The 26,678-nt window shown below is 28.3% G+C and overlaps 5 protein-coding genes across 7 annotated transcripts in view; 2 read left to right on the top strand and 3 right to left on the bottom strand.

Annotated features, from left to right (window-relative positions):
• The window catches only part of LOC136082404 (uncharacterized), a 4,866-nt gene extending 4,339 nt beyond the window's left edge, over positions 1-527 (bottom strand). The window contains exons 1-2 of one of the 3 annotated variants that reach the window (XR_010639662.1): positions 310-522; positions 143-223 (exon numbers count right to left, since the gene is read on the bottom strand). Coding sequence is in view for 2 of the 3 variants with exons in the window: in XM_065801614.1 (XP_065657686.1) it covers positions 143-223; positions 310-436 (208 nt within the window). In the remaining variant the exon portion in view is untranslated. Of the gene's footprint in view, positions 1-142; positions 224-309 lie in introns of all 3 variants that reach the window. The other 2 variants (XM_065801614.1, XM_065801612.1) reach the window with 2 other exon arrangements.
• A 997-nt stretch (positions 528-1,524) lies between these two features.
• Positions 1,525-4,020, bottom strand: LOC136082690 (uncharacterized). Its single transcript, XM_065802108.1, has one exon. The coding sequence runs from the start codon at positions 4,018-4,020 to the stop codon at positions 1,525-1,527; it is 2,496 nt and encodes an 831-aa protein (XP_065658180.1).
• A 219-nt stretch (positions 4,021-4,239) lies between these two features.
• Positions 4,240-5,112, top strand: LOC136082405 (uncharacterized). Its single transcript, XM_065801615.1, has 2 exons — positions 4,240-4,345; positions 4,511-5,112. Exons 1-2 carry the CDS (start codon positions 4,320-4,322, stop codon positions 4,977-4,979), a joined length of 495 nt encoding a protein of 164 aa, XP_065657687.1. The 5' UTR covers positions 4,240-4,319; the 3' UTR covers positions 4,980-5,112.
• Positions 5,113-6,560: 1,448 nt separating this feature from the next.
• On the top strand, positions 6,561-7,989 carry LOC136082403 (uncharacterized). Its single transcript, XM_065801611.1, has 2 exons — positions 6,561-6,872; positions 7,207-7,989. The coding sequence occupies exons 1-2, from the start codon at positions 6,733-6,735 to the stop codon at positions 7,982-7,984; spliced, it is 918 nt and encodes a 305-aa protein (XP_065657683.1). The 5' UTR covers positions 6,561-6,732; the 3' UTR covers positions 7,985-7,989.
• Positions 7,990-8,069: 80 nt separating this feature from the next.
• On the bottom strand, positions 8,070-9,092 carry LOC136082689 (uncharacterized). Its single transcript, XM_065802107.1, has one exon. The coding sequence runs from the start codon at positions 9,090-9,092 to the stop codon at positions 8,070-8,072; it is 1,023 nt and encodes a 340-aa protein (XP_065658179.1).
• Positions 9,093-26,678: the final 17,586 nt, after the last annotated feature.

The raw sequence follows: 26,678 nt of genomic DNA, 5'->3' as shown, positions 1-26,678 counted from the left end.
GTTTATGTAATATTTAAAACCTAAAAACCAGTAACAAGTAATTTGAGTTTATAATGATTTGCTTTTCATTACTTTCATCGCTTATTGTAGCTATGTGAAGTTTGAAACACATGACAAAAAATTATAAAAATAATAACTGTACTGGAAATTGTATTCTGTATTGCATTGCTCTTAGAGAAATGAGCTAACTCAATATCTTCAACAAGATTGAAATTGTCTTCCACTAAAGTATATAAAACATTGTGTTATATGTAATATTTCTATAATTATTAAGAAATATTATTATATAAAAATACTTGTTAAAAATACCTTTATGTAAAACTGGTGCATGATCACAATAGGCACACAAACCAAAGTCTTTCTCTTTTGTGCATTCATCACAATCACAACCTGGTTTGAGACATTGCATTCTACTTCTCCCTTTTTTATCCTTCATTTTTAATGACACTATAAAAATGAAGAAAAATAAAGGAAAAGAAAAAAAAAATTCATTACTAGAAATTTGTATTACATTATATCATTTATATAAATTTATTTGGAAAAAATAACTCTAAATGACTAAAAAAGCCGAAAAATAAAATAATGAAAATTTATCCTTTTTAAAGTTATAGTTAAACTTATAGTATACTATAATAGTGTATAGGGTTATATATTATAATATAAAATGCACCAATAAATAGTAAATGAAAACTAGTCAATTATTTAATGTAATACAAAAAAGTAATTTATTGTTTTGAAATAAATACCATGGCCGTCAACACCGGTGGGGGCCGTTGCATGGGGCAATTGCTCCTGCAATGCCTGATTTTATGTATTCAAAGCATGTTGACACGGCAGTGTCGATGTACTTTGAAAACATAAAATCAGTTCACTAAAAACAGAAAATACAAATACATTTATATAGTAAATATGTATTTGTTTAAAACTTCAAGAAACAAAATAAAGAGCAGGATTGAAAAGCTTTTTTAAAAACAAAATAAGCTTTGTAAACTAAATTATAAATAAATAAAAAATGATCAGATGGATTCAGATGGCAATAACACCTTACATACTACCTACAAATACCTATTTAGTTTCAAGTAAAGACATTGTTTAAAGAATTTTAAAATTTTCATTGTTTTCATTTGACATTGTTTAAAGAATTTTAAAATTTATATATTTTACAAGTTATAGTCATTTAAAACTTGTGTCACAGAAAGAATAATAGATTCCTTCAATCGCACAAGTTTTAATGGTTATAAGTTATAACCATTGAAACGTTATAACTTATAACAAAAAATGTAAAATTCTATAAACTTAAATGTTTACCTATAAATATTGTTTATAGGTATTTATATGTAAAGTATTATTGCCCCCATCTGAATATTTTCAGTTTTTTTTTAATTTCCAATATAGTTTGCAAACGTCATTTCTCTTTTGAACAACAAGACTTTTCAATCTTGCCCTAAAGTACATCAAATAATTATATAAATGTTTTTTATTTACAAAAAAATTAAAAAAATTTAAATGCTACAAAATCAATAGTTATATTTTGTGCATTAATGAAACGTATTTATTTTTATTTAAATTTTGTAGTTTTAATGGCCAAAGTGAGATAATGTTATCAAAGTGAGAGCAATTTAAAACAATTAACTCTGTTTCAATGTCAACCTCAAAAGCTTGCAAGTGATAGCATTCAGTTATAATAAACAACTTTTGACAAATAAAGTAAAATAAATTAGTATCAGATACGAAAATTTGTTTGATTACACAAAATGCAGGATATAATTCTTCAACTGCATAAATAACGACATCACCAATTTTAAAGTTAACGAAGTTAACAGAAACACTCTTTGTTTGGAAAATTTCTCTGTACAACCCATAACTACCTATCAATTCTGATATAGTTTGTCCATCAATCACATGGCAAAGTAAAATAGGAACAGTTTTAGCAACACAAAATTCATTATTTTTTAAGCCATGTTTTGCCATAAACCGAGTTGACTGATCCATTTGGTGTCTAATAGCTACTGTTTTGCAAACATTTTTGAAATTTCCCACAGATGAAGCAGTCCGCTTAAAACCTCTTAATTTACCTTCACAACGCATTACCCACATATGACTTAGCGGACCAAGCATTTTAATAATACGTGGATAATGAATAAGGTTATGAAACTTCAAAGTTAAGCCACACTTAAACACAAAACAGTATTCCTGTTTTGTGTTTAAGTGTGGCTTAACTTTGAAGTTTACAGTATATAAACCAAAATACAATAAATCAGGCTTGCTAAAATGCAAACCAAATGAGTAAAGGACAATTTGTCTTAACAATAAAAAAACAACCCAAACATTGTCATCGAAAGGAACTAAATCTCCAACTAACAAAGGAAAGCTTAAAACCAAATTTAGCATTTCAATTGCACCAATATTAATTGAACCATTTTTTATTTGATTATCAGTGGGACATGAAGGAATTGATGAGTGATCGTATGAAAATTTTTTCATTCTGCTATTTATGTCACCTAAACTGAAGAATTTTTTCTGAAATACTAGATAGTTTAACATTTTTTGAAAAACATATTTGCAAATGCCTTCTAACAAATCGTGCATAATATCACAATAAATATTATCATTAACATGAAATGATGGAATTTTATTAAAGCAACACTTTTCCTTTATACCATTGAGGGAACAATTATGTAAAGAAACATCGTAATTGTAACATTCTTTAGTTCTAAGAAGAGATTCAGATTCAACAAAAATACTGTCAAAGTCTTTACGTTTCATTTTGCATATTCTGCATGGGTATGTGGCAGTAAAACTTTCCACATAACCTAACACTCCATTTAAACCAAGATTGTCACCGATAATTTGAGCAAGAACAACATATATTTTAAATTCATTACCATCTATTTTTATAGTAAAGCCTTTTGTTTCTAATTCTGTCATTTCTTTGATGTATATAGAAAATGCATCTTTATTTGAATATTTAATGCGATCAGAAGAATATATAATTGCACTTAACAAAATATTCTCAAGTTTTGAGTTATGTAGTGGTTTTAAACATTTTAGAATTGTACACAAAGCTCCGATTTTGTGAACAGTGCTATGTGAACCTAATGGATTAGCAGTTTCTAAATCATCAAAAAAACAAAAAACTGGAATTATAAAAGTATTTTGGGAATGAACATGTTGAAGACGTAATTGATGATTTTTCCACAACTCTCCATCTTTAAAGTCTGAAACTAAACCATTAGTAGACGGTTTTAAATTACTTCTTATTTCATCAAGTACACCGGGAAGACAAAGAAAAACTTCAAGACACTGCTTTAATGAAACATATTGCCCTGTTGCAACACAAGTTGAGCAAACTATTCCTTTAGATGTTCTTTGAGTGCTTATAAAATGACCTATTGGATATGATTTTGGTTTTATATAATATCCTTTCTTTTCAAAATAATTTGTTTGTTTATGCAAACTTTCTAAACCTTGAAAAGATTTTTTGAGGCGTGAGATATTTTCAAAGAAATTATTATGTTCCTCATTTTGGAGCCTGTGTTTGTCAAAAATTACTTGAGTCTCATTACTAATTCCTGTTACAATTAATGACACAAAGTCTGAACATGCATCCACAATTTTTAATATAGTGGTTAGGGGCAGATTAGAATAACTTCTTAGTTTAGAAATAAAATAAGCGGAATCTTCAAAAGTACCATCGATTTCATCAAATTTAATAAAAAACTTTGACATATTATCTGTGCAAACAGGTTCGTTATCGTGAACAGCTAAAGACAAGTTATTTGAATATAAACATCGTTGCGTAATATCTACTTCTTCTAAATTAGGTGTCTGAAAAACTTCTTGATGAGATTTTTCAATATGTTTTGTAAGACTTTGAAAAGAATTATATTCCATCGGACAACCATCCTGTCTGCAAACTAATCTTTCGCCATAACTATGTTTGTTGTGAAAAACTTTTAAATGACATTTATAAGAGTTGGCGGTGCTTGCAGTATATTCACAATAAGCACAGTTAATCATGATTACAGTGAAATAATTAAAATTTTTCTTTTCAGTTAAAACAACGATGCTTGACTATTATAAATATAAAAAATGGCGAAAAATCTTTTTTTTTTCTCCTTTTATTTGCCACCCGTCGCGCATTTGGTGAAAATAACAAACATAATATGGAGATTTAGCAAATGCGACGCGTACGTATGTTTTCTCAGTGAAAACCCTAAAAGTAGCCTGGTGACAAGTAATTTGACGCGTGTTAAATTTATACGTCCCGTTCTCAACTTCAAAACTTCAGTTTTCACGTTGTTTACAGTACGTTAAAAATGGCAGAATATTTTGCGGACAAAAAGTAAGTTATATAATTCAAACATTAAAAAAAAACAATGCTTATCGTTTTAAAGTATTCTACTTTTTTAAATATAAGCTGAGTATATTATATTTATTAATGTTTTTATTTATATTTATTTATTAACGTTTTTTCTACCAAGTTAAAGTTTTTAGTAAATATTTTTAGGTTATCCATGCAATGGGATGATGAAAAAGACATTCTCATGTTAAGAGAAATAGCTGGAAATGGAATTCTTTTACACAAAAAAGGAAGCAGAGAGCGCGGACAAGGGTGGTCAGCTGTTGCAGATGTGATTAACACTCTTGATATTTTTCCATGTGTTGCCACGCCTCGAGGTGTACGTGAAAGATTCATGATTTTGTTGAGAAAGTATAAAGCAAAAGCTAGCAAAGCTAAACTAGCATCAGGACTTGGAGGTGACATTCCTACCGAATCAGAAAGCTTAATAGAAGAATTGTATAATATTTTTACAGACACTGAAAAAAAAAATGACAATGAGTCTCAACAGAAGAAACTAGTAAATGAAACTGAAAAAAATAAAGCAGTAGAAATGCGAACAAAGGCCATGGAAAGATTTGGTGAGACTCGAAAACGAAAAGACGAGGACAATGTAAGTGAAAAAAAAAATTGGTAAATCGAAGAAGCAGTTCAGACACACTTATTTTTCTAAAAGAAAAGTTAGAATATGATAAGGAAAATAAAAGACTGGAGAGAGAGCAAGTTGCTCATGCTCAAGAACTTGCAAGACAACAATTTGAAATCCAACAGCAGCAACACAATGCTATGTTGCAACAGATGATTGCCATGATGGCTCAACAGAACACTATACTCAATGCGTTTTTGAATAAATAATAAACGTGTTTTGAAAACATAAAATACACTGCTTAAAGATTAGTTTTATGTTTTAGCTGCTGTTATTATTCTAATATATATTAAATCTTTTTGTTATTTTGTTAAAAAAAATACAATAACTGTTTTACTAAGCAAAGTATTGTTGTAATGTTGGAGGTTGACAATCAAAATATTCGGATACTATATTTCCATACAGACATGTATGAGCATTTTGTAACAATGCACATGTAACATATATTTTCCCAACTGCGCTTAAGCCAACTTTCTGCATTTTTTGAAAATCCACAAGTTTAAAATAGTTAGAAATAAGTCCAAATAACCATTCAACTGAAACACGAACTGCACTCATGGCCTTATTATAAGCATGCTGGTCTGGTGTTATGTTTGCATTCCGAAATGGTGCTTGCAAATGTACACTTAATGGATAAGCTGGGTCTCCATATATGCACAAAGGTTGTCTGTTGAACCAAGCATGGTTTTCCAGTTGAACTAACAACCCAGACTCATACAGCATAGTAGCATCGTGTTTCCTTCCTTCGTATGGCCCTGCAAAATTGCCCACCAAACCGTTAGGCAATACTAAACTTTGATATTTGAGAGCATGCTTTTTTTTATGGCCGTTATAAACAACTCTTTGATCAACTTCAGGTCTAGCGATTCCTCGGACTGTACCATCGATAAATCCAAAACAATTATTTAATGGGGATCCTTTTTGGTAAATGGCATCGCAGTATTCTTTCAATTTTTGAGGTTGGAGGATAGGTTGATTCCAATTTTTAAGTCTATGACAGTGGGTTTCATACATAAAATCAATTACTGTATTAAAAATAAGGCATATCTCAGTAGGGTTTCTTCCAAATAAGGATGCCATATCCGTGTATCTACACGGAAAAGCAAGTCGTTTTAGTAAAACACAAAGTCCTTCTAAACCACTGCATACTGTTCTCTGCGAGGTTATAATTTTTTCTGGTAATCCAAAAACAGCAACTAGGGTGGCTAGGAATCTTCTTGAAACGAAATAGGATCTTCTTGAAACGAAAATCAACTTGACACTGTGCATCATCAAAATTGTTAATATCAAACCTGTCATATTTCCAATATGGATATGATTCACGAGACTCGTTTAACTCATTTAAAATTATATACTCTTCGTCATCAATTAAATCGTCAGCATAACTTAAAAGAACTAATTCTCGTACGGATTTCAAACTGTAGTTGGCCGCCATGTTTGTTTACGATTTTTGAGCGCGCGTTTCACAACAAATGCTAAATCGTGGAAGTTACACGACGCGCTGATAGCGCAACGCCGTTGTCAAATAATGCCCGCGTCTCGTTGCTAAATCTCCTTAATACCTCGTTCATACTGACGATAAAACACGTTTTAATTGTCGTATTTTAAACGCGTTTTACATTTTACTATTCTCATCAAATTTAAAATTGGTTTTAATTAAAACACGCAACGTTAAAAGTTGTTTTAATAAAACAACGTCGCGAGGTTGTTTTAATTGCGTTTTATTACCCTGAACTGTTTTTAAATGGCGGAGGAAAAAGCTGTTGCTGAAGAAAAAGTTAAATCTAGAAAGAGAGCTAGACATTGGGATGATGAGGAAACAAAAATACTAATTAGTAAATGGTCAGAAGATAATATCCAAGAAAAGTTGAAGTCATGCACAAGGTTTTGTTTTGTTTTTTTCAGTTAAGTTGGATCAAATTGAAATAACTTGTTAAATAAAATCAAACCACTCGTTACTAAATAGTTTAAATAAATCACAAATAGACAAGAAGTGATTACGAATTACATTAATATTGAATAAACAAGGAAATGAATGTTTATAAATTGTACTTTTTACAACAAGATATTTATTTCTCTTTGATAGTTAGCACAATATATATATATATATATATATATATATATATATATATATATATATATATATATATATATATATATATATATATATATATATATATATATATATATATATAACTTCATATTTTTTGGATTTTAGAAAAGGAAAAATTTGGGAGGAAATTTTGCTATTCTTGCAAGCTTCTGGATATGAAGACAGAGATAAAGAGATGTGTAAAACAAGAATTCACACATTGACAAGTGCATATCGCAATTATATTGATAATAAACGAAATACAAGTGGGACTGGTCCTTCCAAAAAACCATCCTGCTTTGATGAAATTGATAAGGTTCTTAGTGACAAACCAACCACATTACCAACTTTTTTGAAAAGTTCCTCAGGCATGAATGTTATTATTGAAAAAACTGCAGAAGTGAATAATTTTAATAATTGTGTTAATGAGTTAGTAAACTGTGAACATATAGACATTGAAACTACTCCGTCAAGTTCTAAATCTGAAGAGTTGGTAAAAAAAGATAATAGTTTTTACTTTAAAAAATCCAAAAAGAAAAAATCAAGAAGTGAGGTAATGTTTGAACAATTAAATGCCACTGTTAATAAATTTATGACCTCTCAGGCTGATATTGATCATAAAATTTTAGAAAGTATTTTAGAAAACCACAAACAAGAAGAATCATGTGTTATATTAAAAGTTCGTCAAGTTGAAGATTTATATTTTATTGAAATAGAACTTTCATTGGCAGATTTGACACTAGAAAAACTTACTTGCACAATAAAAGAGGAATTTTCAGTTCAAGATAATGCATCTTTATTGATTACCAAGTTACCAAATGTACTTATCCGAAATGATAAGGATGTTAAACGTCTTAAAAGTGGGACTGAGATAGAGTTTTTAATTATGATTAAAAAAATGTGAAGCAATTTCTTTGTTTTGTTATTTTTTTCTTAAAATAAAATAAACCATGCCTTTTACAACATTGTTTGAAAAAAATCATTTACAACTAAACAGTTGTAAAATAATGTTTTTTTATGGAATTTCTAATAAACTCAGCTTTATTGTCAAGTTCAATGCAACTGTGGTTTAATATAGGGTTTACTAAGTCAATTTCTGTTTGTTCAATCCATTCATTTAAATACTTTTGCTTTGTCAAAGTACAGAAGTTATGTAGTATACAACATGTTGTAACAATATTGACTGTGTGTTCAACTGTTGTATCTAATCTCTTTAAAAGACATTGAAATCGACCTTTTAATCTTCCAAATCCATTCTCCACCACCACACGACATTTACTAAGAGAAACGTTAAACTTTGCTTCTTCTATACTAAGATTTCCACGATCTGAGTAAGGTTTCATAAGCCAATTTTTAAGGGGATATGCTGAATCACCAAGGATAAGAGGACCAATTTCAATATTATCAATTATTTTAGATAAGTTTGTAGGTAAAAAGGTTCTAGCCAGACACTCTTTATATAAGGGAGAATTTTTAAAAACCCTTGAATCGTGTGATTTGCCAGTCCACCCTACAAAAATATCTCTAAATAAATACTTGCTGTCTACCAATCCCTGTAAAATAATGGAGTGATATTCTTTTCTGTTTATATAGTCCTCTGAATTTTTATGAGGAGCCTTTATTCTTATGTGACATCCATCAACTGCTCCAACTACTTGTGGAAAACCATATAATTTTTCAAAACTTACTATAATCTCCATTGTTTCTTCCCTTGAGGGTAAGGAAATGTATTTCTTCATTAAGTTATCAACAAAATGTTTACAAATTCTGTGAACTATTGTACAAACAGTTGATTTTCCTAAGCCAAATAAATTGGCTATTGTTCGGTAATCTGCAGATCCACTTAAAAAGTAAAGTGTCACAGCTAACTTCATTTCTAAAGGCAAAGATTTACGAAAGTTAGTGCCTTGTATAGGCATAAAAGGTGAAACTTCCTTGCACAGATAATTAAAGGCTGCTTTAGACATTCTTATGTTTTTTATCCAATCATCTTCGTTCCAACAGTTTACCATTGTTTCGTACCAAAAGCTTTGACTGCGAGGTTTAGTCCAAATTTTTCTGCAAACCGCAAAATTATAAGCAGTAATACAGTTTATCAGTATGTGCTGCAATTGCAGTCTTCTTTTTTTCCTTGATACGTACAATAATACTCGTAACTTCGAGATCAAGTTTTTCTTTGAGAGCGCCATTTTCGAACGTTAATATAAATACTAAAGAACGTTCAATCTGAACGCAAGAAAACTGAAAACATGTTTATTATAAAACTATGTTTACATTAAAACATGTTTATTTAAAACAGAATTTAGTGTGAACTGGGTATAATTTTGTAAATTTAACCAAATAAATTTGTTAAACTTTGCGTGAAGACAAAATGCAAAAACATAATCAAACCAAATTATTTGGTTAAAATAACAAAATCGATTTGGTAAAGTTTACAAAAGATTTGGTATATTTTACCAAACGGGTTTGTAACTTTTACAAAAACTACTTAACCAAACATATTTGGTTAAATTAACGAAACAAATTTTTGCCGTGTAAAAGCCCTTTTTAAAAAGTTAGATGGAAAAACAACGGGTCCACAAAATTTTAGCGGATAAATTGGAAATAATGCTCTGAAGACATTCATAGACAACCTCAAGTAGAGTTTGAAGCAATTCAAACTTCTATCACTGAAAAATATATTTCGCATGAGATATTAAAAGATATTAGTCATGATCAAAGGCTTCTTTACGAATATTGTAAAGGTATTGGATTAGGTAAAGTAGACAACAAATAGGCTAATTGTAAAATAGGTCCAACAAATCATGCTCTATGGTTAACCCTTTCTATACGAATTCTTTGTTTATACACTCGAAATATTTCTCCAAACGCAAGTCTGAAAAACCTTACCCATTATATTGTTAAAGTTTATGCTCCATCGTGGTTTCAAATAAAGAAATCTTCCAAATTGCAAGATTCCCCCAGATTCTATTTTTTACTATTAATCAATTGAATCTTATAAATTTTGATGATGTAAAAAGAATTGTAAAAAAAAACATTCAAGGTAATGCTTTCAGTTTGATACCTGCAAATTTTCTCTACAAAATGGTTAAAAATAATGATGAACAGATCAGGACTCTCGGATTTGAGACAATACTCACTCTCAGGAAACAATAAACTTTTTAAAATTAGTTTTTCTATTTATAATTTATCAAGCATCTGTATGCAAAGCTTTTTTAAAAATTTATTATGCTGTATTTTATAATTTTAAGTTTTTATTAAGGTTATTAATTTTTTTTGTTTTTTGCAAGTTTTTTAAAAGTAACGATGTTTTTATTTTTAGAAACAAAAGCAGTTATGGAATATAAAAGAAAATCACTCAACTAAATTGGAATGCTACGAGGTGGATATCTCTTATTGATATTGCTGATCTTGCTTATATCGAAATGGAGCTACCAACTGCAAAAGAGTTTTTTGATGAAGATATTTACGCATTCATCAAAAATAAAATAAAGCCTAATATTCAAGACCTCTCCTCTCATTCCCAGAGCGTTGAGAGATGTGACAATTTAGTTTCTGAAGCTTCAAACACCGTATATGGATTTGAAGCCAGGCATAAATCCATACTAACAAAACTACTTAGCAGAAAAATGCGTCAAAGGTTTTTGTCAAAAGGACATTATTCTTAGTCTTACGATGATTTATTTGCTTAACTTGCTTGTTACATTCTTGAAATAAACTTTTTTTTAGTTTAATATTGCTTTTTAAATAACTTATTAAAATAATAATGATTATTTATTAGATTTTATTGAGCGTTTATTTAGATAATCGATGTAATACAACAAGTAAAAAATTTATACTTAAATATGAATTGGACTTGTAACATTTTTGCTGAATAAGACGAAACGATAAACCGTATAAACGATTTTAAATACCAATATTTGAGTTATTCCTTGGTGTATCAAACTTTTTTGATTGAAATTTTGTCTGAACGTACTGAAAAGTATGAAACCACAAGCAAAAAGTTAATACTTTTATACCATATGATGAGGGTACTCTAAAATTTTGATCGCAAATCCGCAAGCCGCCGTTTGACTAAACATCTTCAACTCTTTATTTTTTTGTCTTATATATTAAATATAACTTTAAGTACCTTAGCCGTTACGGTTTAAAAAAAACAACCTACCCTAATATTTATATATATATATATATATATATATATATATATATATATATATATATATATATATATATATATATATATATATATATATATATATATATATATATATTAAAATATTTTAAATGAAAAAATACAACTTTATAATGGAAGTTTCATGCCACTCGGCAATCATCAGCCATATCATTCAAATATAAAATAAAAACCGTTATAAAAAATACAAATTTGCGTGCGTTTGAATGCGATTTATTCAAATTAATTAAAAACATTCAGTTTAGGAAGGTTTAATGCGCCTTCCAAAATAAATTAAAAAAAGATATTTCTTCTATTCGAAAATCAACGTATACTTACACTTACGCAGATAAAACATCAAATTTGTATAAATTATTTATACAAATTTGTATAAATAAGTTGTTAATGAACGCTACCACATCTAACTATAAAAAAACCAACCCTATTATAAAAGATCACATTAATAAAGAAGGAAAAACTATTCTAAAGAATCATGACGTTTTTAAAAAAATCAATATAAACAGTTCTTCCAATTGTTTCATTACATTAAAAGACCATAAACCTAGTTTTTTAAATAATCCTACTGTTCGTCTAATTAACCCAGCTAAGAATGAAGTTGGTAAAATAAGTAAGCGTATTTTATCAGATATTATCACCAACCTAAGAAATATTTTGCAATTAAATCGGTGGAATAGTACACAAAATGTAATAAATTGGTTGAAAAACATCAATGACAAACATTTTTATAAATTCCTTTAGATTTGAGTTTAGTTTGGTTTGCGGAAAGTTTTTTGTATGGGGAATGACAATCAAGGATTGCGTTAAGTGATTTTAAAAGGAAGTTCATAGATTCATTAACATTGTGACCATTCCTAATATTAAGTTCCCAGTTAATATCTGATACTGCCTGTATAAATTTATTATTATCAAAATTCCTAAAAGATCGTTTGGTAGTTATTACTTTTTTGTTTTTAGGAGGAGTATTTGGAATACAAACAAATTGTGCTAAGTGATCTAAAATTGATATTGTGAGGTTGCCAGAAATTAGATTAGGAGTTTGAAAATTCAAAAAGATCTTATCAATAATTGTTTTTGATGTACAAGTTATACGTGTTGGTTGAATTATTGTAGGGAAAAATGAGTAAGAACATAATGAGTCAAGGTAATCAGAGATAATGTTGGATTTATTGTAATTTAGTAGGTCCATATTAAAGTCGCCCATTATCTAAACCTGTTTATTTTCAGAACTAAGCTTTTCAAGTAAAGGGTTAAAATGATCGGAAAGGAATTCCTTAGGATTTAACGAAGGGTGTCGGTATATACTGTCAATGATGATATTTTTTTTAAAAGGATTGACAATTTTAACAAAGAAAGATTCCAAATACTTTGGGACGTATACTGTAAGATCTTGTCGAACATTGTAGTTTATGTTGGATTGCAAGTATAGAAGAGCACCTCCTTTTTTGGCTTTAGTTGGACAATTTTCGATAGTATAGCCATTTATATTTATATCAGTTATGTTAGAATCATTAATCTGTAATTTAGATTCTGAAATACCAAATACAATAGGGAGAGAAGTAAGTGAACTTATGAGACTGCAAAGATCATCAATATGAAAAGGTAAAGATCCAATGTTTAGGTGAAGGTACAATTCAGAATGTGATTTATAGTTTTATTAAGATCAAGAATATCATAATATTTGCAGTTAGTATTCGTGTTAGAAATTTTATTTAAATCCTTAAATAAATTTTTGAAATGTATCGGAGTTTCAAAAGAATTTAATATATTAGTTGGAAGAGTCTGACATGAAAAAGTCAAAGAAAGTTCAAAGTCAGAGAGTATACTAAAAGGCATATTCTTAATTATGCAGTCACTACAGAACCAGTCAGAAAAAAAATTTCCATCATGTCCATTATAAAGTTGTACTATCATGTTCCATTATAAAGTTGTATTTTTTCATTTAAAATATTTTAATATTGTTTGATCTATTTTTTTCAAAAAGATATTGATCACTCTTAAACAGACGAGAGTTGTATTTCCAGCAGTATACAACATTTATCAATAAATATATATATATATATATTTATATATAAGTATATATGTATATATATATATATATATATATATATATATATATATATATAATATATATATATATATATATATATATATATATATATATATATATATATATATATAAATATATATATATATATATTTATATATATATATACATAAATATATATATATATATATATATATATATATATATATATATATATATATATATATATATATATATATATATATATATATATATAAATTTTTGCAATGATCGGCAAAAAAGTACTTGGACTATTTTTAATAGCACATTAAGTTCATCTAAATTTTCTAAAAGTATGATTTAAATTTTTTTTCTTTAACTAGAAATAAGTACTTTATAGCGTAAAGTTACATAATGGAAAAACAGCACTGTTTCAAATCAACAGATTTTCTTAATGGATTGATCATTGTATATGCACATGTCGGGTCAATTGGCGCGATTGATAGAACGGGGTCGGATTTAAATTTAGTCACTTGAACTGTACAGTTTTTTTAGCTGCATAATTCTTTAGTTTGATTATACTTAGTTGCTTAGTTACCGTTACTTAGCTACCGAACAGCATACTCCGTTTGCCCAAAGTCAGAGCAACTTTAAAATTGTTGGCCCAACATGTTGGGTTGATTGTTCATACTCTTCCATTATTAAATTTTTTTTTATTCATACTTATTCTATTATTATTTTTTTTTTCTTTTTGACAACTAATTAACTGTATGAGCTCACCAGATTATCTAATTTATTTATCTTGAAAGTTTTAACACATTTGGCCCAGCGCGTATGTGAACATGTTACTTACCTAGCAATATATTTAAGCTGTAACCAATAGTTTTATGAGTGCGCAAAGTACACTTAGACAGCTCTTTCATTATTCAACGTAGTTACATTATTTAAAATATATTTGTCAAGTTTAGCTTTTAAAGAGTTCACAGAACTAGTATTGATATCATCGGTAGATAATCAATTTCAATAAAAAGATGTTCTGTTTGAAACAAAAATTAGTTCTTTAACGGTGATAATTCATTTGGTGACCCCTAACTTATTGATAACTTCTTATCATAGTCTAAAAAAATTTGCAACAAGCAAATTGCTCAGTGTCTTGGCAACTTTAAAATTTAATTTATTACAACTAGACTTTGCTGCTAGACGCAATTTTGAAATCTCAAAAGAAATTGCAATTGAAACGTTAATAATTTTGGATACGTGGTCTAATCTAAAAGATATCAAATGCATGATAAAATGAAAAAGAAAAAAAAAAAGATTACTTAAAAAGTTTTTAAAATGTGTTTGTTTTTAACAAACATAAATATAGCATTGTTAAAATTTTATTCCAAAAAGTAATTAAAATAATGAGGTTTCTAATTTAAAGCCTTTTACAATATTGAAAATAAACAAAAAAAAAATGGAATGACTAAACAAAAAACTGAACATTTTCTGATGTTCAAAAAAATCACTTTTCTTGATACAAGAACTTCATTAAGCAGATCTTGTAAATTTTTACAATGAACCAATATTTTTTTAATTTCTTTGATCCTTCAATTTTCTCAGTGATAATGTCTATTTGAATGAAGAATTTAACTAGAAAACTTTGCTTGGTTCAGTAATTTTGATAACTTGGTTCAAAGTTAAGGAATTCTTTTTATTCCCAAGGTTTGACAATCTAGTATTAATTTGAACTTAAACGAGATCCTATGCAGTCACAATTGGCTTTAATTCAAACAATCTTTTTACACTGGAAGGCCCTGAGAAACAAAAACAGGAGGAGTTGTTTTTTCAATTCTTTTTTAACTAATTTTACAACCATTAAAAGTTTTGTTTTTAAATATATGATTAAGATTAGCAAACCTAAAATCAAATAATTCTTAGAAGAAGTTTAAGCCTTTTTTTAACTGAAGTTATTCGAAAAGGTTGTCTACTTTTAGCTTGAGTAAGGCGAATTGTTTCATGAGGTAAAGCATCTTTAGCATATATGACAGAATCTGCTTTTTGTTCTGCAACTATGCTATTTTTTACGGTTAAAAATCTTGCGTTTTCCCTGAAAGTTCTCTCTGTACAAAGTTGAGTAATGCCTTTTCCGAATAAAGAACGACATTTTTAATGTCTGTGCTCACTCTTTTTTTTACTAATTCGTCTGTGATTTTCCATAGAATGGCTTCCGATGTCCTACTTGATAAATAAAGCAGTCACACTTTAATCCTCGTGTGAGTGGTCTTACCTGAATGAGCTCAAATAGTAATAGCTTTGGTAGAACAACCTCTTTCCCTCAATTCCCTAATACTGATAGACTTCACCTCTATCTTTAAACTCACTTTCATCTTCAAAGTCAACCTCTTCAATGCACCTTCATCTTCAAAGTCAATTTCATAAAAAAAAAAAACCAAAATTTGATTCGTCATTATGGGTGGTTGAATTCAATAGCATTTCCTCATGCACAAAAAGCAAACAGTTTTTTGACATTCATGATGAGATTTTGCTTCATTAGGCATTTTATGTATGTAATTATTATTTCTTACTTAAATTGGCATCAAACAGAATGATTTGATCGAGCGGTAATATAATTTTAAAATGAGTATAAAAGTGCTATAATGTATGTCAGTTCCCGAGAAAAAAAAAAATCTTTAAAGGAAACTCGTTGTAGACTATTTATAACAATTTTTTGAATGTTTTAAAAAATGCAACAAAAATGAAAAACTGCTAATTTGTTGCTGTTATAGAATAAAAAGTAAAATATGGGTAGGTACCTAAATATGGTAGGTACCTAATGGGTAGGTACCTAATGGGTAGGTACCTAAATATGGTAGGTACCTAAATATGGGTAGGTACCTAATTTTCCAAGACAAAATTTCAAACTTTGACCCTTACACCATGGGTTTTTATGCCCACCATGCCTTTTCTCTGGGTCAACTACTTAAGGTTGTCATTAAGTTTTGGAAATGATTGTGCTCTAAAATGATTTTAACCCTCCATTTATGAATTCTTCAATTAATGTGGATTTATGATTAACTTTTTTTTAGAATTTTTGTATAAATTTGATAATAAGTATCAATTTCAAAATAAAAAAATGTTAAAAAGTTTAAAAAAAAAAAAAGGTATTATTCTTTTTTAAATATTTGATAATTTAACCTTTCGAAAATTATTCTCAATAAGTAAAGTATTGCGAATGTTAAAACAGTTTCACGAAAACTACCTTGGTTTTAGTTGGAAATAGAGGCTATTGAAACCATGTAGAAAATCAAATATTTGAAAGGAAGGCAATCTATTTAAAAGAATCTATGTCAGCTATAAAACCTGCCTAAATTCCCATCCTAAAACCTAAAGATTTTTGAGATATTTTAAAACCTAAAGTCTTTGTGATATTATAAAACCTAAAGTCTTTGTGGTATTATAAAACCTTAAGTCTTTGTGATAATATTTCTTTTTAGTTGAATATTGTCAATGAAAATTCTAATGCAAAGTTAGAGATAAAAAAAAAAACTATTTTTTCAATCTAGATTGAAGAGAACATTTTGATTTGTCAATGTTCAAAGTTAACTTATTGCACATAAACCATGGCCTACTATTGTGGCAGGCCTAGTAAAATTACGGCTTAAAAAAAACTGTAGACGAGTTTTTTTTTTATGGAAGCATTCGTTTTTGGTGGTTTTTAACAAAAATGAGTTCATTAGATTTTAAATTTATCATAAACAAAGATTTTTGTAACAAATAAATAAATAAAATCTCCGAAATAAAAAAAATCGTATATTAAATGTGATCCAGTCAAATTTTATTGAATAAAAGCTCTGAATCAGTGTTTCACAACCTTTTTAGTGCCATGCCCCACCAAAGTTCACAAAAACTTAAACTGTCCCCCATGTTACATATGAATAATTTTTAATATTATAAATTTTTCATAAGTAGCATAAACGATATACTGAAAGAAGAAATCACAAAAAGTTATTTATTAAACAAAAAAATTCAAGTAAACAAAATATAGTAAACAATATATAAGTAAATAAAATAAAATACATCAGGTATTCAAGTCTAAAATAAATGAAATTTAGTGAGACCCTTGTGCTTGATGCTGGTTACAAAGAGATTTTATATTGGGTTCCAATTTTGTTAGTTTCATTCTTAGATCTCCCCGTTGTGTTATATATTTTTTCAAGTAACAAATCAGTTATGGCACTATATCTGCATTCGGCTAAATATGAAGAAGGAAACGGTAATAATAGTTTTTTTGCACATTCTGTTTTGCCTGGATATTTGATTTGGTCTCTTCAAAAGACCATGACATCAATCCTTTTATATTAAATAAAGTTTTAACTGCCGTATTCTGCATTTCTGTTAATTCTTCTTGGTACTGCATATTTGAAATATGAGATAAGTTAACTAACATTGGCTGCAGATATTGCATTTCAGTTTTGTCGCTTGAAAAATCACTAAGAGTATCAAACAGTTCCATAAATCTTTTTAAACAGTTCCCTTTCGAAAGCCATCTTACCTCAGTGTGAAGTAAAAGTCTCACATGGGCTTCGTTGTTTTCTTCACAAAATAATTTAAAAATGCGCTCTTGTTTTGCACTTGCTTTAATAGAATTAATGCATTTTACAACCAAGTTCATTATTTTATTTAGAACAGGAGAAAGGTTTTTAGCTACAAAGTTTTCCCTGTGAATAACACGATTCTTCTGCTGACAGTATTGTTACTTAGTGGCTCGCCTCGAGAGTTTGATTAATATTAACACTATGAGCAGTAAAGAGAGACTTTAAGGTTGCTCTTTTTTCATAATTTTTCTTTGAAATTTAAAAATAATTCAAATTTGAATTAATATGATCTTTAAATTTTGCCTTCAAATGTGCTTCTAGACAACCTGATTTTATTGATTCATTGCTCAAGCATTGTTGGCATCATGGACAGCAGGTATGAAACCAAATTTTAAATACTCTTCCAAGTACTGCCGAATTTTTTTCTTGCTTGCACTACACATGGCTAAAAAATAAATTTTAAAATCAATTAGGAAATTAAAAGTATATATTTTGTAATGTTTCGTATTCTTATTTATTATTGAAAGAGAATCCACATTGGTTTTTGTATTATATTTATTTCTATATTTGAATATTAAGTTATAAACAACTAGTTATATATAAACTTGGTGTAGTCTTCTCGACTTGTTATTACAACTGTTATTATGTTTAGCGCTATGGCTTTTAAGTGAGAATTCCTCGTGCGGAATTAGTCTCTCAAGGGAATACTTTTGCAATAAGTCTTCGTGCAATTCTCCAAAGGAAATTGCTTATTCCACAATCGCTAATCGTTATTCTGAACTAGCGTTTGAAACGATTGTCCAGGGGGAATTAAACATTTTTCTTTATTTTTCTATGAGGCATCTAAGTACTAAATAATTAATTAAATATATTTACAATCATATTTACTTACCAATTATTTTTAAGTATCACTTATATTTATTTATAAAATGTATTAATAATTTGAAAATAACGATAAATTAGAACAATTGCTTTTATTTCTAATAAACACAACACTGCTTTTATAAGCACAGCACTACTTTTATTTCAAATTAACGGTATCGCACATTGACAGAACGATACAAGCAACTGATAACCCTAGTCCAAATTCTAGTTTTCCAAATCAAATCCTAGTTTTCCGAATTAGTTTTCCGAATCCTAGTTTGCCGAAGCAAAGCTTAGTTTTCCGAATGCATTCCAGCGAAAAAATTTTGCATGACGCACTTCATAATGGACGTTTCCTGGAGATTAGACTATGTGGTTAAATTTAAACTGAAAAAGTCCTTTTTTTTTCATTGCCCCCGAACAATCGAATTGCCCCCTGAAAATTCCTACGCCCCACGTTGGGAAACACTGCTCTAAATCTTTAAGAAAAAAAAAAAAAACTTTTGCAAAACCACACTACAATTAGTTTTTAAAAAAAGATATATATATATTATATATATATATATATATATATATATATATACATATATTATATATATATTATATATATATTTTTTATAAATATATATATATATATATATATATATATATATATATATATATATATATATATATATATATATATATATATATATATATATATATATATATATATATATATATATATATAATTCACATTTAAGACAGCTTCAAAATTTTTAATTTGGGTTCCTTTGAAGATCGCGGAGTATAAAGATGGCAATAATTGTTAAAAAAAATATTGGCAAGGATTCTGCAATATTTTTTTGAAACATTGGTAAATCCATAAAAGTCAGATACCATCATAAAGCAGTTAGATAAGCTAACACGACAGACAAAAGTGTAAAGATGGTGAAACAAAATGTATAAATAAAATGACCAATGACAAATGTTATCGTCAGGCAAATTTAAGCCACCAAGATTAATCTTTCTGACATATTCTCCGAATCGGTCAAAACAAAATGATGTATCTTCAATTGAAGGATTTTCTCTACTGACATAGCCAGCAATATAAACCAAACACATTTTAATTTCTTTAGATAAATCACTTTCAATAACTGGAAGATTATGAAAAATATTGAACAAAATATCATCTTGCATTACATAATTACATTTGTCACACAAATGGCTCGACAAAGATTCTAGATCATTATTAATGATACCAATATTCAAGCAAAGTTTTGTTTTTAATGTCAACCTTTTGCAATATTTGCTGAACATTTATATAATAGGTACGACCTGATCCTTGTCAAGTTTTTCCAAATCCTTTCTCAATAGGATCATTCGTAAAATGTCTGAGGCATGCTTTCTCAATAGGATCACTAGTAAAATGTCCAAGACATGCTTTCTCAATAGGATCATAAGTAAAGGGTCCAATGCAGGGTACTTTTGACTTGTAATTAGTAAATGTTTTACTAGTTCAACCATTCCACGACCCGTATGAGAAAAAGCACGAGAGGTATCTTTAGTTAATTGTTTAATTCTTTGACCTCGTTTATCAGGTGCTATTTTTTCAACCATATCAGCCAAATTTAAAAGAAAGCTCATTCGCTTATCATTGTTTGATGAAAAAACTGCACGATATTTATTTCTAGTACAGATAACCTCATAAAGTCTATTAACATTAACAATTTTGAAAAATATGATAAAAATAGATAAAAAAAACTGTCATCAACATTTTCCATTGATGGATGAGTTTTTAAAGCAGCTCAAGTCTCATCACTAAATACTTTTAAACTACATACATACATACATTTTATACATTTTGATACATTTTGACGTTCAATTGGTTTAGGAAAAAATGCAGTTTCATTAAGTTTAGACAATTTTATAATAGAATCTTTTTCAAATTGAAAAAGCTTTTTAAGATCTGACCATTTTGCAGTTCTTGAAATACCTTCATAAGAAAAACAGAGCTCTTGGCATTTTTCTGTGAGCCAGTTGATGCGAATAGATTTTATTAAAAGAATAAAGTCATACAGAAGAAAAATGTTATCATTAGTGCACCAATTATTATGTAGATTAAACATTCAAAAAAGCTTTTTATTTACTTTGTAATTGTCGCAAATAATAGCAACAACAGAATCACCACAATTTTTTATTGTTTCAATTGTTTGCATTGTTTGATCATATTGAAAACTAGCACCTAAACCTGTTACTGACAAAGTCTAATACAAAAACTGTTTTTATTCAAACAATGAACAAAACATTAAACCCAAAAATGTTTTTGCCAATTCATTTGGGGAGTTTACAGATTTACCAAAAATATTACCTCCTTGAAATGTTAAATGTGGTTTAGCATAAATTTCATCAATTAGTAAAATTACCTGTACTGAGAAATAGAACATTTATCAAAATTAAACTTTAAAAAATCATCATCTCCAACATTTCTAACTTTAGACGTCAATTTTGTCATCAGCGATATACTTGGTAGCTCATAATCACACGTAAGCGAGAATAAAGAGTTCTTGACAATGAAAAGTATTCAAACGCCCTAGCAACCAGATCAGGAGAATATTTTTTTTCCCCGATGAACACTAATGAGTTCATACTTAACATTTGTTCCACAATAATACTTTTCTTGTGATCAATTGGTAAAGAATTCAGATAGTGTAAAGCAGCGTGGAGCCGACTAAAACATATCCCTATGATTGTAAGAAAAAGGTTTTATGGTGCACTTAACACCCACATTCAAAGCCTCGGAATTGTCTAAAAATGGTGAAACTGATATGATCACATATCTATACTAATTACTTTACATTAATATAAGTATATTGACTTAAAATACATAAGTAGAAGGGTTTAAAATTTAGAGGCCCAAGGTACAAGCAACTTCTATTTAATTTAACTTATGGCTACTGGCTTATTGTACCTGTGGCCGCTCTCTAAAAAACTATGTTTAATTCCATAATAAATTGAAAACAAAGGTACAGACATAAACTTGAATAAAAATTTATTTAATCTTAGATTGTTTTCAATAAATTTATCAAGTGTTTTTTGATTGCAACACTTAAATAAATTTAAATAAATGGCCCAAGATACAAAAAATAATAGCCTATATAAAAGTCGCTACAGAAAGGACCGATTTGCCATTCGTGAATTGTATTAGTGCTGTTGTTTTAAAAGTTGTATTAAACTGCTATGAATTGTATTATCATACAATTCATAGCAGTTTCTGCTACGTATGTTGTATTATTGTAATGAGTTATATTATTGAACATCTACGAATTGTATTATTGGAGACATCTAAAAGAAACTAATCTCAAACTATTCAGGCAATTTAAAACCAAATAAAAACCGACGAAAATGAGAGCTACGTAATTGAAACCTAAAAAAAAATCTCACTTGAGAAATAATTTTTTAGATATTGTGACTTTATTTAGTTAGCATCGGTAATATATAAAAACCTTTTTTTCTTTTTATTCTAAAGTATTATTTGCATCAGGCAAGATTAGTGCTTACTTGTTCTATTTCAAAGCTGAAATAACAACCACCTTGAGATAATTTATCTTCAAACAACTCTCGTAATTCCGTGAAAGTAGGTTGCAACTGATATTCATTCCAACATCATAACATGTAATCAAACCTAAATATTGTAAAACTCAAAAGTTTATTTGTAATAATAAATTTAAAATAATTTAGTTAAAAGAGTATAGAAATAAGAATAAACATTACATAAATTAAGAGCAATTATCTGGTCGATCCATCCGGTAACCATTCTTTAAAAGATCAATAAGCTCTCGATTACTTATCGAAGGATAAGGTATTTCTCCTATAAGCTCTCAATTACTTATCGAAGGATAAGGTATTTCTCCTATAAGCTCTCGATTACTTATCGAAGGATAAGGTATTTCTCCTATAAATAACCAATAACAGATAACTTACATATTACCCGGCAGTGTATATAAACCAACAATAGGTAAAAAAAAAAAAGACTTAATTATCAAAGTTGATTGAAAAAGTTATTCACACTTACCTAGCGTTATAATTTCAACTAATACGACATCATACGACCACCTAAATTATTTTAAATTTATAATTATGCAAAAAAAAAAAAAGAAAAAGTTACACAATAAAAAAAAGTCACAAATGTTTTAGTAAGTTGACATTAAATTGCAACGTCAACTCACAAAAACATTTTTTTTAAATTGAAAAAATGTACACGTCACTGTATGATGCAAACGTATAGTCGAATATTGCTTCTACTGATATCCATTTAACTAGTAAAAGGCGGCTATTGCACCCCATGTAATTAAATTCATTATTAACTTTATGCGTTAAACCGAAACCCGATATTTTTACATTTTTATTAGCACTAACCAAAATATTCCTTACAGCAAGATCTCGGTGTACAAGTTTAATAGATGAAATATATTCCTGAAAAAGTGCAAATTAAAAAATATACACAGAGAATGACTATAAAGTAAACAAATCTCAAATCGAATAACATCATACCATTTCGGATGCAACTTGTCATGCAAAACTACGCAAGTCATCAGGCGTTATAGCTTCAGTTTCATCAACGGAAATCTCATGCACGAAGTCTTTTATCTGTAAAAGAATTACAGTTAAAATGAAAAGTCTATAATACAAGAGTGAGCTTTCCCCCCCCCCCCTCCCTACCTTCGTTTAATAGTGTAGTCTTAAAACCAGTATTTTTTAAAAGATTATTTGAAATAATAAGTTCTGCATAATGAAGTTAAGTTAATTCAACTCTAAACACAAAGTATGAATCCATAAATAAATTTATGAAATAAAAACCATAAGCGAAATTTGGTAGGCTTGCGTGAATATAACACAGGTCAACAAAAAAAATTGTTTTTTCTGGTGCCGAGCAAACAATTTGTTTTTTGTATAGCATTTCTCATTTTGATTTCAAATATGCAACTCTTTTTTTACCATCAGGTCAAGTTGTAAAGATATTTAGGTTCAAACCTTAAGTATTTAGAGTAAAGTCCCTAATATTGTCGAAAAAAAAGTTATTCAAAAGTATGTCAACCTGGGTCTCAAAAGAAGCGTATTTTCATAGAGATTTTAAAAATGTTTAACATTTGTAATAAAAATAAGTATTTTGTGTATTTTTGGTGAATAACATTCTGTTGACTTTTTTTTGAGAGTCTTTAGCATTTTTTCACATAATTTTTTTGTCAATAAATTTTAAGGAAAAATATTTATGTTTTCTAAAACATAAAGATTATTGTTTTATAAGCACTATTTTCCACAAAAGATTTATTACACCTGTATTTCTAACCAGATAATGCCTGTAGAAAGCACCAAACTTAATATTTTCATCAAGCTTTTTACCCGCATAATCAGAAATAGTTCTAAACTTCGACCTCTCCGTATCTTAATTTCATTTTTTAAAACCTGGCTATTCGATAATGGTTTTATCTTATATTAAAATCTTATATTCGCTATTATATTAAAATATATTCGATAATATATTTTAATATAATAGCGAAGACATTATACGACAACTAATGATCTTGTTAATCTGAACCAAAAATTTAAATGCAAAAAAATTTATAATTAAACACAAAATTTTCATTAACACATAATGCTTGTAAAAAATGAAGAAATGACACTCAAATTTGTCGAGCGTTCAAAAAAATTTTAAGCAGCGGTGGTGCAATGGTTAGAGTTCTGGCTCAGAACCAAGAGATCTCAGAACCAAGAGGTCTCAGGCTAAGAAACAAGAAGTTCGACTAAATATAGGAGTATTAGGTCACTTTAACGGTTAAGGGTAAATCAAAATCCAAAATATTGCTTGAGACAAAAAAAAACCTTTCTTTTTATGTCTCAAGCAATATTTTAGACTTTGTTTTGCCCTTAAACGTTAAAGTGACCTAATAATGTAAAATAAACAAAAGAAAAAACGTTTAGCAGAATTTGTTTTGTGTATCTACCTAGTGAAAGGTGAAAAGATAAAAAGAAGCGGTGATGTATTTCTTGATACCTTATTTAAAAAAACAATAACAATAAGATAGGTAACTTAAAAAAATGATTCCAATAGAATATGCTCAGGAGATCGTTAATAAAATAAATGGGTTGGAATGGAATCGGGATGGCCCGGTTAACCAGGCTGACTAAAAAAATAATAACATAAAAAAAAGAAATGTTTACATTAGAATTTTAATTTAAACTTGAATTACGCATTTTTATTTTTATTTAATTGGTTGTTTAAAAAACGATCGGAAATGTTTTGGATTGGATAAAAAAAAATTAGCGTGCATTAACGAAAAATATGTTTTTATTAAAGATTCATAATTAAGAAACGGTTTTGGACGGAAAAACGTTTTGGGATCTTTTTTCGATGTATTTAATATGGAATTTTCATAACCATTTTTCATCTTAGCGCACTTATTATGTTATTGATTAAAAGATTGGACAATTTAAGGGGAATATTATCGGCATTACTTGGTTTATGGAGTAGAATAACTTTTGTTTTCTTTAAATTTAATAAAAGTCGTTTACTTATAAACCATTCGTTAATCTTATTTAATTCTTCGTTAAATATTTTAAAAAGAACAATAATATCTTTGTGAAAATTGTTTTGCATCGCTTTCTGCTGAAAAATAAATGACCTAGTTCGTCCCAATTTGTTTTCATCAATGAAAACACAAGTTTTTTACACCTAAAGCACTTATATACAGCACTTATACACTCTAAAACACTTCCTTAACCATTCATCACCTTTGGACACAAGTTTTCTTTTTTAAATGCTTCATTTGGTTTTCTCCACACTTTAACTCTTCCATCTGATGAAAACACATCAGATTTTGACTACCCGGTAAAAAGTACCAATTCCCAGAATATCTGTGGTTTATTAATATCCCTGTAAACACACGACGTCTCAAAGACGTCTAAAAAACGTCTTTTAGACGTCTAGACGTCTAAAAGACGTTTTTTAGACGTCTTTAAGACGTCGTGTGTTTACTGGGATGAAGCTTTGCAAAGTGTAGTCGTTTGAGCTTTATTGACTTTGCTGATGCAGGGTTTTTTTAATGGTACTTCAGCATTGAACCTTTTTAAGGTTATTTTAACAGTTTCAGGACCTATTTTTAAATTGTAATCATTTTGCGGCATTCCAGCAAGTTTTGGAGCACTTATTTTAGGATTCTGGATGATTGTTAGAGCAATTTATAAACTATAAATTGCTCTAACAATAAAATGTGTTTTATATAAAATCATATCTTCTTATTTTTTCAAACCAATTATTAAATGTTGTTTTAATTATTCTATTAAATTTGGTTTTTTTATTTTTACAAAACAATTCTTAAATCTTATTCTTTGAAAAACTATATATTTTAAACGCCAAGCAATATATTTACATTTTCTTTTATATTAATAATTCAGATATTTATACATATTTTTTTTCATATGTTTATTTGGCCTTCTACTACAAATACAATTTTCATATTACAACAAAATAAGTATTGGCTGGAGCAAGTAGAAGACATAATTCTGTTTTATCACCGAGCCCCATTTTTATAAAATCGTGATTTATAAATATCATATTATATTGGCGTAAAAGTAATAATTAATAATTGCTAAAATGCTTATCTGCAGTTGCCAAAAGAAAAAGAAGGCAGCTGCAGTTGCAAAAAAACAATTATATACTTGTAATAAAATTAAAAAAAAAGATGAAAAAAAATTACATTTATATATTGAGAGAGTAATATTATTAGTTAACTTTGTTGTTGGCGGATTGTGATTATAAGATTCTTTTAAAAGATTTTTAAAAGTAACGAACAACAGCTGCTTTTGCCCTACCCACTTGCAAAATGTATATATTTTGCAAGTCTTGAGTTTCGTTACATTGGTTGTCATACCCTACTTTAAGAAATTTTTTTTTTTTCCGTTT

This window comes from Hydra vulgaris, chromosome 07 (genome assembly GCF_038396675.1).
Source record: "Hydra vulgaris chromosome 07, alternate assembly HydraT2T_AEP".
NCBI classification, from domain to species: domain Eukaryota; kingdom Metazoa; phylum Cnidaria; class Hydrozoa; order Anthoathecata; family Hydridae; genus Hydra; species Hydra vulgaris.
The sequence above is the reverse complement of the archived record's forward strand: the minus strand, read 5'-3'. Positions and strand labels throughout refer to the sequence as shown.